This window comes from Oxyura jamaicensis, chromosome 1 (genome assembly GCF_011077185.1).
Source record: "Oxyura jamaicensis isolate SHBP4307 breed ruddy duck chromosome 1, BPBGC_Ojam_1.0, whole genome shotgun sequence".
Lineage (NCBI taxonomy): Eukaryota > Metazoa > Chordata > Aves > Anseriformes > Anatidae > Oxyura > Oxyura jamaicensis.
Genome location: NC_048893.1, coordinates 44,758,496 through 44,773,929, shown reverse-complemented (window position 1 = coordinate 44,773,929; position 15,434 = coordinate 44,758,496). Strand labels below are relative to the sequence as shown.

Below are 15,434 nucleotides of genomic sequence, written 5' to 3'. Positions count from 1 at the left end.
GCGGATCCTCTCCTCTCCTCTCCTCTCCTCTCCTCTCCTCTCCTCTCCTCTCCTCTCCTCTCCTCTCTTTCTCCCTCTGTCCCCACTCCTTTCTTTCCTTCCTTCTTGGATTTGGAGACAAAAAGGACACACAGTAATTTCTACTGAGTAAAGAGGAAATGGGGGAAGAGAAGAGATGGAGAGCACGAGTCCATCCTGAAGGAATATCATGGCAAGGAGAGAGCTCACAAACACATGCATTTTTTGGAAGTAAGAGACATATCTGACTATCTTGGAAATAAATTGGAAGAATGGTACCCAAGTTTCTACAGGAGAGACAAGAGGAATGCTGAGACAGTTTCTGCCATGACTTTGGCTTACAGAAGCAATAAAATGTGTGAATTCAAGATTAAAGTAATTATAAATTATGTATAGTTAGCTCATGCACAGAAAATGTTCCTGATTTATTTTGTTTGGGGCATAAAAATATTATTAAGTATTAAATACTCATTTTGTTTTCATGCAATATTTTTAACATGAGTCCAATCATTGTCACTGAATTTATTAAGAACTTAATTGACAGTACTCAGTGAGATTCCTCAGGTGATCTGGTTAACTCTGGCACCCTCCTAAGAAACTGTGCTTTCTAACTACATATACCTTTATTGTCTAAGGACAGACACAAGTAGTTGATGACAAGATAGCTCTTAATATACAGATATTTCTATGCCAGGATCCTCTCTTGATTTCATATTTGTGGGCCATTAATATTACATAATATCATAGGCAGATAATTAAGGGAATGGAGAAGCAGCTTCCTCAGACTCATAAAACAAATCAAAGGCTGACCTCAGAAAAGATCCTCAGACATATTGTCCTGTACATTCTCTATAGACCACATTTATTTAGCTTGTGCAATAAAGTGTTTTCTTTATTCCCTTTTCCCTTGAGTCTCCATTTCTTATCGTCCAAGAAGAAAGAAAATCAGCAGGCATTTTAAATAAATATATACATGAAGCAAAATGCTATTAAATACATAGCACAGTTAGGGACAGAGAGAAATCAAACCATACAACAGGAATAGCAGAATTTGCAGTCAAAAAGCCTGTAATTGCAGGGAAGTAAAGATTTGTTTGTATCTGGGTTCTGTGGCATAATACTTTACTCTTGCTGTATAAAGTTATTTTTCTGGGTAGAAAATGAAGACTTACTATATCTACAGGCAATGAAACAAGTACGTTAAAAATCTGAACATCAGGAAATAAAAAAACATCATGGATAGAATAGACACATTTCCAAATTCCAAGAGAGAAGGAAAATGAAATAAAATCACTTGCATTGTCAATTTATAATTCCTTTCTGGCAACAAGAGGGATGCCTAGGGAGTTCAGAGAAGCTAACGACTATAATATTCATACTATATTTAAAAATGGATCAAGGCTAAAAAACAACCCAGTATTGTGCAATTTTTTATCTTAATGCAGTATAGCAGCTAAGAACTATTATTTTTTATAAATGCCATCTTAAAAATGTAGGCTTTCTATGTGTTTGAAAGGGAGCTATTGTTTTGAGAGAGCATACCTGAAGCAGTGAAAAAGCTGTTAGTGTGGCTACTGAAGAATTGAAGCTATTAATCATTTAAGAAAATTTAAGAGCTGTAACCAGCTGAATGGCTATTTTTTTTTTTTTGTATATTTGATATTTGATATTTGTATTTGTGTGAGATATAAGATTCCAGTGAGTAAGATGCAGATTTTTTCCCCCTCTTCCGAATTGCAAAGGGGGATTGTGCACAGAGAGGGCCATTCTTAACCAGTTCCTGGCTGCTATCTAGGGAGTCAGTGAAAATACTTTTTTGGCTTCATACCAGAAAGGTCATTTGATAGGTGCTTATCCAGTATACTCTTACTCCTGGTATTCCAGTTATTAATATTTCAAGTAATCATTAGCACTCATATCCTCAGTAACCTTATCCCTCCATATCTGCCAACTGGGTAAATACTTTACTTTGGCTTTGATACTTCAAAACTTGCATCTTGATCTGGTCTTTGGATCAAAAATTTTCTAATAATCTGTCAAAGACTTGCAACACAAACCTAGAGCGGGCATGGTAGTTTTTGCAAATTTAGCCTATTGGTGTTCACATTAGTTATGTTTTTAAATTATCAGTTTCCAGTAATTTAATAAAGTACTTCATAAGATAATACTAACAAAAGCCTGAAACGAGATTTCAAGTAAATCATGGATTGTATGCATAAGTGTATTTACCATCAGTTTCAGGGCAGCCAGTCTAAAACAAATACAGTTTATTGTTGCACGGAAATTTTACCCTATATTCACAGTAATTTAAGCTTAATGAGAATGCAAAAGATACAGAATATGGTTATGTTCCACAGTGAATAAAGTGTTTGAAATGTTTAATGTAGTGTTTGAAAGTCAACAGAAGTAAATTATTTGGGGAATAAAATAGCATTTGGGGAATAAAATAGCATTTGTATTACTTGTTTCCTGAAAATACATTTCAGTCAGAAGTGGACTAAGGAAAAGATCAATATGGATTTCATTGTGTAATATTGTACTTATGATGAGTTTAAGTCTGTTGTTAATCAGTTATGCTTCTGTAGCATACAATCATAGAAAAGGAAAGGCAGTATGCTTTGTCAGCAGTACACCTTTACCTGACTTTCAGCAGCTGAACAATATATCTTTTTTTCCCTTTAAAAGTCAAAAACACCTTATTTCCTTAGAAATGAATCTGTGTTTAGATCCACGTAAAACACTTGGACAAACCTTTTGGGGGTGGCCTCTGATGCACAGTGCTTAGTTTCTGAAGAATTGTGACAAAAGTGTTTCTAACTGAAGATACTAATTTTTAATTGTCTGAAACAAGGTATCTTTGGAAGTGTTACCCTTTTATCTTTGCTAACTCTTCATAACCCATTTACTAAAATGCAACCATTACTTCCCAAAACAAGATGTGTATTTGGATGTAGAAACACTTAAAAGTGATAACACAATTCTGATGTTCCAGATGATCAATACTAGCCACATGTATATCACTGCTGAATGAGAAGAGAAGGCACTTTGGGGTTTCATAGTTTTAAAAAAACATTGGACTAAGGTCATAAAATCATTAGGCCATGCAACAGCAGAAAAATAAATATAGGTTTTACTGTTAAAAGTTAGTTCTTTGAAATGCGTGCTTGTGCATGTTCATGTCTCAGTACAATGAGCAGCAGGAATTCTGAGGGTACAGAAAAAAAGTAGATAAGCCTGTAATTGAAGACTGTATCCTAAGGCACATGAATGTGAAGGACAAACTGAGGTTTCACAAGTAACTCCCTGGTTCTGTATATCTGAACATATGTAATTTTTCACCTTAGGGCTCTTTTTTTGTAATGTGTGTTCATGTGTGTGTGCATGTGTGTGTGAGATCAAGCAGAATGGACAGCATGGACTGTGTTAAGCAGTCAGAACAGGTAGCAGCATGCTGATAAGGGCTTCACGGGCTTCATTGCATTTGTCAGTATGAAGATTAAAACTGATGCTGGGGAGTTGGTACCATTAAAAAATATATGGGCATGGGATATAGGAGAAGGAATCATTTTCACCGATGTGTAGGAAAATGGAAGATCTCTAAACTGAAGGGAATTTTGGTTGCCCAGGAAATTTAAAGTGGTAAGGTGAACTCTATACCAGGGGGTTGCTTGCATGGCAATTCTGGTACATCACTTTAGAACAGCTTTTAAAAAGTGACTGTAGTTTTACTAGCAAAATTAAGCCTGCCTTTGTTGAAATCTTAATTGTTTTTGATGTAAGGAAAAATTCTAATCTACTTGCTGAGGGGTACAATAAATTTTTTGCCTTTACTGCTTTCTCTTAAAGGTTTTGGGTTGGATGTTAGGAAGAACTTCTTTACCGAAAGGGTTGTTAGACATTGGAACGGGCTGCCCAGGGAAGTGGTGGAGTCACCATCCCTGGAGGTCTTTAAAAGACGTTTAGATGTAGAGCTTAGGGATATGGTTTAGTGGGGACTGTTAGTGTTAGGTCAGAGGTTGGACTTGATGATCTTGAGGTCTCTTCCAACCTAGAAAATTCTGTGATTCTGTGAAATAATTTGATTATCTCTTAAGAACAGAGTTAATTCATTTGAATGTATTTTCACCTTTCTACATCCCATTGCCACATTCTATTCAATTCCTCTTTTTCTCCTCACCAGAGTCAGTTGATGACAGTAGCTATCTGTTGCTACCATCCATTTCCTTCTTGAATAGTTGTATGGTGAAAGGATGAATACACAGGTCAAGAATGGAAATCCTTATTTAGGATGAATCCTGTGACCTGAAATACATATTGCAACTCTATTTGTATTTTATTCATCCTCTACTAAATCATTCATTCTCCAGGAGTTCTCAAATGTGATTATTAAAGGATTTCATATTTCCTCTTTAGTTTCTTAAGACTCTTAATCAAACGTCACTAACCTAGATTATTCACATATATTAATTAACAAAATGCTATTTTAGCTTGTAGTATCATCATTCTCTCTCCTTCCACCTCATCCCCTCCCCCCCCAAAAAAAAAATCTCAGTGGCTTTCATTAATACTGTATTTCACTAATATTGTACTTTTTTCTTTACACTAAGACAAAAATGACTCTTATCTAACAGTGGTCATAACTTTTTTAATATTCCTTTTAGCTATAGTATATTTATCAAAGTTTTTTTTCAGAATGCATTTTACTAACATAGTTAATGTAAGTTCATTTTCTCTCTACTAATTTTTCTCCTTATTGTATTTTGGTTATTTACCTATTACTTCATGATGTGTTCTGTCTTGTCTTTATTTTAGATACAATTTCTGTTTTGTTACTTTGTTGTTTTTTTTTTCATCTGCATAAATGCCTGAGCTTTTTCTACATCACCCAGTATTCTTTCATAAAGAATAACATGTCCAAGAATCTTATACCTATTTCCAGTTACCTGTTAGTACCCGTTAATCTTTCCCTGGTAACTCCTCCAGAATCACACAATGTAATTATCTGTAATCAAGATCCTCTGTACTGCTGTTTCCTTCAAACATTTAACTTCGTCAGGGAAGTCTGTCATTGTTTGAGTTTAGTTTACCTATTGGTCTAGACTCCATTTATTTGTTTATAGTCGGACTATTTTTCTAAAGTGGTATTATAAAACACTGTATATTTTGTTCCTTATTTAATGTCTTTCTTTGTATAATTTATTTTAGCATTATGAAGTATTTCCAGATAAAATAACTAAGAGCAAACTGTACCTTTATTCTACATATAGGCTACTGGTTTTAAGTCTACCATTGTCCTTGATGGTAAAGCTTTCCATTATTTATAATGTAAATATTATTATGTAAACATGCAAATGTAAACAAACCGATTATATTTCGAATCTTCAGTTTTTTCATCTGAAGAGTAAAAGATCTTAGACTTTCTCCTATTTTAACATTTAAACTTTCTTTTTCTTTTAATTACCTTTTCATATTGTCATGTTTTCCATATCTTTCATAATTTATTAAGAATAGCATTATACATATAATTGTTATACAAACATTTCTAATTCTTGAAGTTTTACCATTGTCCTTTTTGGTAGCAAAATCATCTGGAAAGGTTTTGGCCTTAAATAAATAAATAGCAAGAACATTGTATCAGCATGATATCTCTTACTTTATGAGTTATTAAATATCGTGCTTCATTATAACATGTTTAGAATTTTCAGCTGTTTTATCAACCAAATTTTCAGATGAAATATATTCGACTAGTTTCTCATAAACTTCTATTTAGGGCCAATAGAAAATTCCTTACATGTGTAGTCTCAGAATACTCTTTTTAGGGTTCATCAGTGTTTGTACACTGAGAAGAAGGTCTGTTTCTGCACAAGGCAGGCTTTTAGCTCAAGCACAACATTTAACATTAACATTTAACATATTGTTAGAACAGATGGGACAAATTCCAGCCCTTAAGTACTGTACTTGCAGATATGTACTATGAAATAATGTCATTTTTAGTGGTGAAAGTACATTCAATATTTTTCAAAGTCTCTATGGAAAGTTGGACCCTCTTTTCTTAATGTGGGTAAGACTGAGCCCGGTGCATTGATATGTACATTGGACAAGCTCTTGCCTCTCAAACTGTTGCAGTGAGATTCCCAAAGAGACACATAGACTGCATGTCACTAACTTGAATGGCAGAGGTGGGTGGAAGGACATTCCACTACATATACTGGCACCTGGGTGTCCTACCCAGTGTACAGTATGTGTGCCTTGTATTTACAACCTTGTGTGAAAAAAACATTTAAATACAGATGGCCAAATATTCTAGAACAGCCAAACAAACCTTCATCTAAAGGTTAACTTAGCAGAACTTAGCAGAGAGGTAGATGAACATAAAGTTAAGATACAACTGTTGATACAGGTTTAGATGAAAAATATTCCTTCTAACTCTCCAGGAATCCACCATATCCAGGATGTCTTAATGAAGACAACAGTCTGTTTGGAGATGGGCTCCTTATGAATTAGTTTTCCATTTGACATAAATTCTGTCAAAAATGTTAAAAATTCTGCCTTGTTTTTCTTTCTTCTGGTGAACAATCATTATTGCCAAATCTTTCATAAGGTCATTTGTCAAGTGCAGGATCCAACCTACAGTTCTTGTGTTTTTTACACACACATAGACACTCAGGCACCATAAATATTTATATATAAACATGCAACAGATCCCTCTAAATTCCCTTTCTCTTAGGGAAAATCAGAATGAGCACTGGTGCCCCAGATCTTTTATCTGTATGAACTCACATAGGATGATGAAGAATGGTTTGAGGTTCCCTCAAGATAGAAAGACAGCACAAGCTTATATTTGCATGTGATACTGGGAAGTATATTAACAAACTCTTCTGCCCCTTGACTAGCTTGAGGAATGCCAGGTCAGAAGCATTAACTGGAGCACACTGAATTGGATTATTTGTTAGACCTGCTGCTGTTGCAGAAAGAGATGCACAGTCTTCATCTCTGGCATGTACCTGAGCTCAACTTTGCAGGTCTTATAATAAGAATCTCTACTAGGATGAAAAAGAACTTCAGGCCTCTGGGATGGATGTTCAGAGGGGGGAGAAAAAACAAACAAACAAAAAACTTTAATAAAAATACTTTTTTTTTTTTTTTTTTTTTTTTTTTTTTTGTGAACACTGGGTATATTCTAGCCCAGACTAAGCCATTTAATTTTTTCCATCTACAGGATAGTTACTGATAAATAAATAAATAAATAAATAAATAAATAAATAGAACCAGGAGAGAGATTCAGCTGACCAGATGAATCTGTTTTAACGTGTTGTAAAATAAGTACCCTAATAGTTAGCCAGTCAGCTAATTACACTTTATGCTCCCTTCGCGTTAATAGATGACTAGGTGCTTCAAGTAGTAGTCCACAATTAAGAATCTAGACATTTGAAGTGCTGTAATGTACATTGCCTGGAATCCAAATGAAGCTCCAGATGGGTAGGGGTTCCCCATAGATTCTGTAACATATATTCCTGAAATATATTCCATATATTTCAGATGTCCCAAACAACTCAAGTGATTCCAATAGGTGGACAACTGAGTACTAAACATCTACAGACTGCCTCAATAAACCTAAACTCTGCCCCACTCCACATTTAACTAACAAGTTGGACTAAGGAGTGAGTTGGCCTGCCTCAGGATTCACAGTCATAAAAGGTTACCAAGGTGAAGGAGAGGAAGACTAGGAAGAGTATAGACTGACAAATAGGTACTTGGCTCAGGGTAAAAACCAAGGCCACACTGACACTGAGAGGAGCTCCAAAGTTAGGGCCAAGGTCCGTAGATCTACTGTGAAACTAAAAGCAAGTCCTGGGGTTTACAAGTGAGGTTCAGGTGACAAGACTGAAATTTACGGTTCCGGGTATATACTCTGAGATTTTACCAGATATATACAAAACCACAGCTTATTCTAGAATCAGTGGGACTTGTATTCTTTCTGCTCTGCTAAAAACATGGCTTGCTGCATATTACTGACTGTGAGTTTTAAGGTTGCCTTCAACAGTTCATCAACTCTGGCTACTTACACATAGACAAGACTCTGAATGTTCTTGTGCTTCAGATGATTCATGACTGCCCTGATCAGTCCCTGTAGTAGCCATTGTGGACCTGGAGAGCTCAGAGCCTGGATGTTGCAAAGGTCAGTCAGCTGAAAGTCACCAAAATCACTACAGACTAGCACCCTTGTCAAACATTGGCCTTTTTTTTCATTATCTACAGCATGGCTAATTTAAGAAAGATGTTGGCAGACTGACACTCTTTCAAGCTTTCAACTCATGCTCAAATCATCAATCTCTGCACTGGGTATTTTTGGACAAAAGATGTAGTGGTCTCTACAAGTGCAAGACTCAGGGCCAGTGCATATAGAGAATTTTGTTTGGGTGCATATCTCTGTAAAGAAATAAAATTGCATCGATACTTGATACAGAGTTTAAATCCTCTACAGAGATTAAAGGCAAGAATTACTGGGTATTCCAGGACAGCAAATCCCAGGAATGAGACCTGAGGATAGACTGCAGATAAACTTTGGCTGACTAATAAACCTCCAGACCTAGTAAAAATAAATAAAGAAAAAGAAAGAGAGAGAGAGAGAGGGAGAGAGGGAAAGAGAAAGAGAGAGAGAGAGACAGAGTAAGGGAGAAGAAAAGTCAAAACTTCACTCAAAACTAAATTCAAAACAGGCAGCCAAGGAGAATTGAAAAGGTAGTCCATGCCTAGCATTGCGAAAATGGGTAAATACTTGTGCAGGTTAGTTCACAGGATGAATAGCAATACTATATTTATAAGTATAAATAGAAAATAGTTAGAAGGAAAATAAATGCATATGCACCAAAAATACTACATGGAAAATCAAGATATCTGTTTTGAGTTCCTATACATGTCATGAGCTCTGTGTGGCCTAGAACATTTATGATTCGTTTCAGCTGCATAAGCATCAGGACTCTAGAACCACCTCAGATGCTCAGTGGTGTGGCACTCCAGCTGTTAATCATGAAGGGCTGGCCTGTCTCCGGTTTTCATGACAGTAATATCTGTCAGCCCTGTCTGGAAACTCCTGGATTCCCTACAGTATCTCAGCTGGTACTAGATACCTATGTTTAAGCAACTGAATTGATCTGTTAAACATTATGTTAGCAGATATTTCAAGATGTAGTTCCTCATCTCAGAGTTTTAAGCAGTTTTAAATTCTGTCCTACAGTCACTCTATGCCTCAGATTCCTAACTGTGAAAGAGAGAGAATTTTAAAATTATTTAGGCAATATGTAGATCCTCAGGCAATGCAAGCCATTGAAGTACTTGGAGGGGTAAAGGTGCATGTTTATAAATCCACAGCAGAGTTAAAGACAGTCTAGTGTACAAAGCCAATTCACATATTAACTGTTATTAGTGAACAATATTATGGAATGTCAAAAACAAATAAACAACAAAAAACATAATCTAGTGCTTCATACTTTTATGTTAACTCATCATAAATGGTTTCTGGACTCATTTTCACTCAGTGTTTTAAAGATCTTTTTAAGAGAGATTATCTTCATCAAATTGCAATATTAAGCAAGTGATAAAATTTCAGAATATCTTAAATGATTAGAACAACCTATAAATAGACAGTCATATGAAGTCTTTAATCAGGACTAGTCCCCACTGGCCAGTGATTTGATTGAACTGCTTTTATCTCTGTGAATCCAGAATGGAGTCTTTGATGAAATTCCAAAGTTGTAGAAAGCTGCACTGAAGGATTTAGTGACATCACGCATTTGTATATTTTCATCTGTTCCTCTGCAATTCAACTTTTTTCTCAGCAGACTAAGTTACATAGGCCTGCAAGTCTGCATAGAGATTATAACTTGCCCCAGGGATTTCCATGGGGCCTATGCATCAGAAAGATGTTCTGTGATTCATTAGGTTTCCTCATGGTTTATATCTAGCTTATATACTACAATTTAAGACTGATCTAATTGTTTTCCTGTGCTTTAGAATTAGTTTAACTGCAAAGTAATATTTACATTATGAACACCGCAGTATCATCTGCATCTTCAAATATAGCCTATCCCTGCACAAAGTCATGACAAGTTTTTACATCTGAAGGACACTGCAGCCTATTACACAACAGAATGTCGAAGTTAATAATGATTGCATATATATATATTCAAGTACGATTCTATTCCTATAAGCATACATGAACCGAGACTTGGAACTGAATCTGCCTCAGGCCTACTAAATGTTATGCAAGTGTCATTCCTGCACGACAATAATAGTAGGTAGGAACTGCAACTTGCTATGTGCGCAAATATTCTGTAAATGCAAATAGAGTAGTTAAGGAAAACACAACTAAGATTTTAATACTATGTTTAAACATATTTTAAAAACATAAATATTGATGAACTAAAGCAAAACTATCCATACTTTCAGGTTAATAGCAACCAGGCTGTTTCTTCCTATAAAGTCCACACACTGCGGTAGCATTAACAAATCTTCCTAATTCTAAGCACAGTTTAGTGAATAACTTTCCAAATGCCTGAGGGTGAGTAAACATAAGGAGTTAATTTCTATGATTTAATGAATGATTAACCATGAAATCCTTTTATCTGAAAAACACCTTTATATTAGAATGTTAATTTAATTAGTATAATTTTGCCATTGAGAGTTGTATAAATAAAATATATTTGTTCTCAGATGTATGTTATTACATGGACATTAATTATATTGTTGTGATATCCCCTCTCCTGTTCTGAACATCTAGAAAGACCTGTACTACTAAATCATACTTAATAGGAGTGTGATGGTTGTTGCTTAGGCAACAGAATGAATAAATGCAGGTCAGAATGTGCTTCCAGAAAAACAAAAGCAGGAATATGGTACAGAATGAAGAACAAATATGTCTGATTTTTACTGCATTGAAGTATTAGAGTTGTTTGAAGTGAAGCAGCTAACCCATCGAAAACACTTAATAAGCTTATAAAGCTTAATAAAGGCAAACCATTTCTCTTATATTAAAGAAGACTACAACACATTTAAGTTTGGAGAAATCTGAATTTTTGTATTGCCATAGCAGGTCTTTCCCTTTCTCGTTTCCTTATATATCTTCCAAGTTTAATTTTCTTATTAACATTTTTTCTAGGATGGAAAATATCTTAACAAACTCTTAAATTTTTCAGGAGAGATTTCCATTACATAATGCTGACATATCCAAAAGAATAATATAAAAGAAATTGGAATTTTCTGTTCATTTTACTTCCAATATAATAATGGAAATACTCAATTTCTGATACAAACAAAAATTGAAACATGCAACAGCATGATAAATAGTGTGAAATTAATACATTAGTAACTATTAAATTACTGAAATTATTTATTTGTATAACTAGACATTTTTCCAGCTTTTTGCATAATCATTGTATTTACGAGTCTAATCTTCCACTCATATATGCACGCTACCACAATTACAATTGAGTAGCTGTGTATTTTACCTGCAATGTATACTTAAGAAAATAATTAATTTAAAATGATTGGAAAACATCAGCTAGCACACACGTGTACAGACAGAACTTCATCTGCCCTGTATCTGAAAAGTTTGATTTTAGTATTGAATACTAGACTCTCAGAATTTGTATATTTACAAAACTGTACCAATACGAAACTTAGGAAATGCAAGTCATAAATTCCCACAGAATGTGGCTGGGGTCCCTCCACAGCCAGGGAATGACTGGGATGCTCTCCAAGGCAGTTTCTTTTAGCTCCTTGGGTGTTCATCATTTACCTGTGGTAGGTGTAACCCTCTGAATTTGTTATGCCACCTACAGCCTCTTGTGAACAATTTCCTTCTGTAGTCTCTTTAAGACTAAATGATCACCTACTTATGTAACTAATGCTACAATATATACAAGAATTTATACATTTTGGGAAACTGTCTTGAAATGCATTTTAGACTATTTTTTATTTTTATTTTTATTTAACTTTGCAGGGCTGACAGCACACCCTTGGTATGTTGTTTCAAGAATATTTAAAGGAAAAGATTCTAAGGATTTATATTGATATAAGCAAAAGATCAGAGGGCAGCCATGTAAAAACAGGAAGAAATCTCTACACTATTATAATGGGGAAATAGCATACATGTATGCCTTAATTTTCTGTTTGGTAACTCATAACTATATAGTGATTTGGCAAAAGAAATTAAATAGGAAAACTGCAACTCATAAGATGATTCAATAGTCATAATGTTCATATTGTTTCACTTCTGTTTCTTATACTCCAGGTGCGAGCTGTAAAAAGTTAGAACTGTTCCAAGACATACACTGTTACTAAAAATATTGTAAATAAGAGGTGATTAATAATATTTTAAGATCTGATACTTAAAAGAAATGTGTTCGGGATTTTTGCAGGAGCTAGAAGTAATGGGAATACCAAAGCAGGTAGAATGTGATTATATAATAATCTTATAAGTAAGCTTCTTTCTTTACTGTGAATATTCATTTCAATGGGAAGTTTGTCGGACAGTTACTTAATACCTCATGTTAATACTGTAAATTCTGAAGTATGCAAAATTTATTTCATTCATTTGTTCCTGATAAATACTGAGAGTTAAAACTGAAAAATTGAACTATTAAGAGGAATGCATTACTTTTCCACACAGGGCATAAGTTTCAACAAGTGAATCCCACAGCCTGATTGTCTAAGATGCAAAAACATTTAACTGAGACATCCAGAATCACTTGCAAAGAGAGTGAATATTATTAAGTAATTATCTGCTATTAAAATACCTCTCAATGCAAGAACGGCATTGCATGCTATTTAATTATTGTGATGATGATGTTAATGTTTAAATAAAAGTAATAATATGTGAGGTATTGCAGACAGGGGTGCTTACAGCTTTAAATATTGTGAAATTGCCTCCTGCAGTGGATTAAAAGAACAGTGCATTTTTCTTTTTTAACCTGAGGATTGATGAGGGAGAGAAAAAAACTTAATATGCAGTTTTTCTTTTACCATATTTCTGTCTAGAATATTTTGTAATGTGTATAATTTGGAAGTTTATGCTAGGACAGTTTAGATATTAATTTAGCTAGACACAGAAAAGTGAAACACTACACAGATCTTCTTAGTGCAATGCAGAATAGCTCTAAGGTTTTTATGATCACATAAGACACAGACAAAAAAGGCAGCTACAGTGTATATACACAGCTATGCACAGAAGATTTCTTACCATAAATTGAACATTGTCAAATCCATTAGCCAGCAAGTGGTTTTCATACTGAGGTAGCCCAATATTTTCCAACCATTGTCCCACTGTCTGGACAGGGCATCGGGGTCCTGTAGGAGGGTGAAGAGGGAGGCGTTTAAGCAACGAATAACCATCCACTGGATAATAGCGGTAGTCCTGGGCTGAGAGGTGGCATTGCCACATTGTGTTCCTGGGAAAGTTGGTATCAAAGGAGCCCGCCAGCTTGACAGATTAATGTTTTCAGCAAGCAGAAAAGTCAGAAGTAAAACATAGTTTACAGGGTAGCATATACCGTAAGATCTGATCCTAGCTCTACATTTCTTAGTTATTAATCTTTACTACAGACCAGTACGTCATACAGGAAAAAAAAAAAAAAAAAAAAGGCAAAAAAAAAAAAAGCATATCAAGCTGTCAGCTAAGCTGCTCTCCGTTATATGTGATTGTTGGAATACTCCACAATGAGCAATGCACTGCCAGCAGCAAGAATTCTTTTTATCAAGTACTCCTACACTCATCAGTATGCAGCTCCATGCTTCTTGCTCCCCCTCGCTCGCTCCCCTTCATTACCCAGCCTAGGCTACACCTCGCATTTTCAATAATAGCCATCAGATAAGGCAGATTTTTTTTTTTGTCTGCAAGCTGTAAGCCTGCTGCTGCTGCTTCCTCCTACACACCCATCCAAGCGTCAATCTTGAATGATGAGAGCAGTCAAAACAAATGCAGAAAATAGCAAGATTCAAAAGCAACCTAGAGCACTTAAATCTGAATAGAATCTTCATACCAGTTACACTTTACATATATGTTTGTTGTAGATTTTTACGCTTCACAAGGCATTAGGAAAGGCAATACATAAACCATAGCCTATGGCACAGTTATTCCCTTTTCCCCTTTTAATGCAACATAGGTAGTGGTCTGCATTTCTGCTTATATAAGAGCAAAACCCTTTAAAGAATCAATAATGAATACATTTCACAGTTTTTCTCCTGTTGTACAGCAAAAGACATAAACTGCACAACAATTTTAGTCCAAGTAATTAAATTAGCTGCATGATTTCTTCAACTGTAAAATACTATAAGACACAATAAAACCTTCATGCCAACATATAATAATTCAACTTGAAAAGGTCACCATTTCTAATGAATAATTAAAGAATATTTTTACTAAATAAAATTTTAAGTATATATACTTTTCTTACAGAAATATGAATGATAGCAGGCAGACATAGAAGATATGCATAATTTATAATGAGTCTGTATACTTTAGCAACTATAGCTGGAAAAAAATCCATAAGAAATAGCGAATTTAAAACTAAAGCAAAATTCATTTTCTGCACGAGAAACTGAATATTTCAAGATGGATTTTACATCAATGTTCCATTTTTGAGATGGCTTCTCAAACAGAAACATTTTACACCTTTTTATGAGAGGAAAAGTTTATTAAACTTTCTTTTTCATAACAGGCTCAAAGGTTAGAGACAGTAAATGAATATATTCAGGATACAATTCTAAGAAATCCAGTGGAACTTTTCATTGTTTTTCTTACCCACTGTGAACCTCAAGCATTGACCAGCTCCAAAGAGGAATTTAAATCTAGACATAAGATAATTACAGATATCTATCTGTCAAGGGCATCATTTGGAATTTATCACATTAAGCAGGAAAATGTTTCATAAAAATCCAAACTTACATTCCAACCAACAGGTTATAATACATTTTTTTTGCAAGTGATATGTGGAGGCTTCACGAGCAGTAGCAGAAACAATTCTAAACTGAGGTAGATATTTAAAATTAACAATATTGTAAGAGTTTCAACAGCAACCTGACTAGTCCTTGGACTAAAATTGGATGACCTTTCACTGTCCGATATTGCTGCTTGGATTTGTGGAACAATTTAAGCAAACTGAATTCCATAATGATTTTTTAGAGTAACTTTAGCTGAGCTATAGAAGATCTTTTATGAGGTTGGAAAGTTGCCTAGCCCAGGTCTGTTGTGGGAGTTCACATTACTTCAGGTCTACTAATTTAATATGTTATGTTAATACATGAAGAACGAAAGGTTCATTGGGGCTCTCTCTCTATATATTATATATATATATATAGGTTGACCATCTCCTGCTGAGCCTTCTGTATACATATATATGTATACAGAAGGCTCAGCA

The 15,434-nt window shown here is 34.8% G+C and overlaps 1 protein-coding gene across 10 annotated transcripts in view; it reads right to left on the bottom strand.

Moving 5' to 3' along the window:
* The window catches only part of ANKS1B (ankyrin repeat and sterile alpha motif domain containing 1B), a 444,131-nt gene that overhangs the window by 189,518 nt on the left and 239,179 nt on the right, over positions 1-15,434 (bottom strand). For 8 of the 10 annotated variants that reach the window (XM_035336443.1, XM_035336434.1, XM_035336452.1 and 5 more), the window contains one exon: positions 13,259-13,365. In XM_035336443.1, coding sequence (XP_035192334.1) covers positions 13,259-13,365 — 107 coding nt within the window. Of the gene's footprint in view, positions 1-13,258; positions 13,750-15,434 lie in introns of those variants that run through there. The other 2 variants (XM_035336497.1, XM_035336506.1) reach the window with 1 other exon arrangement.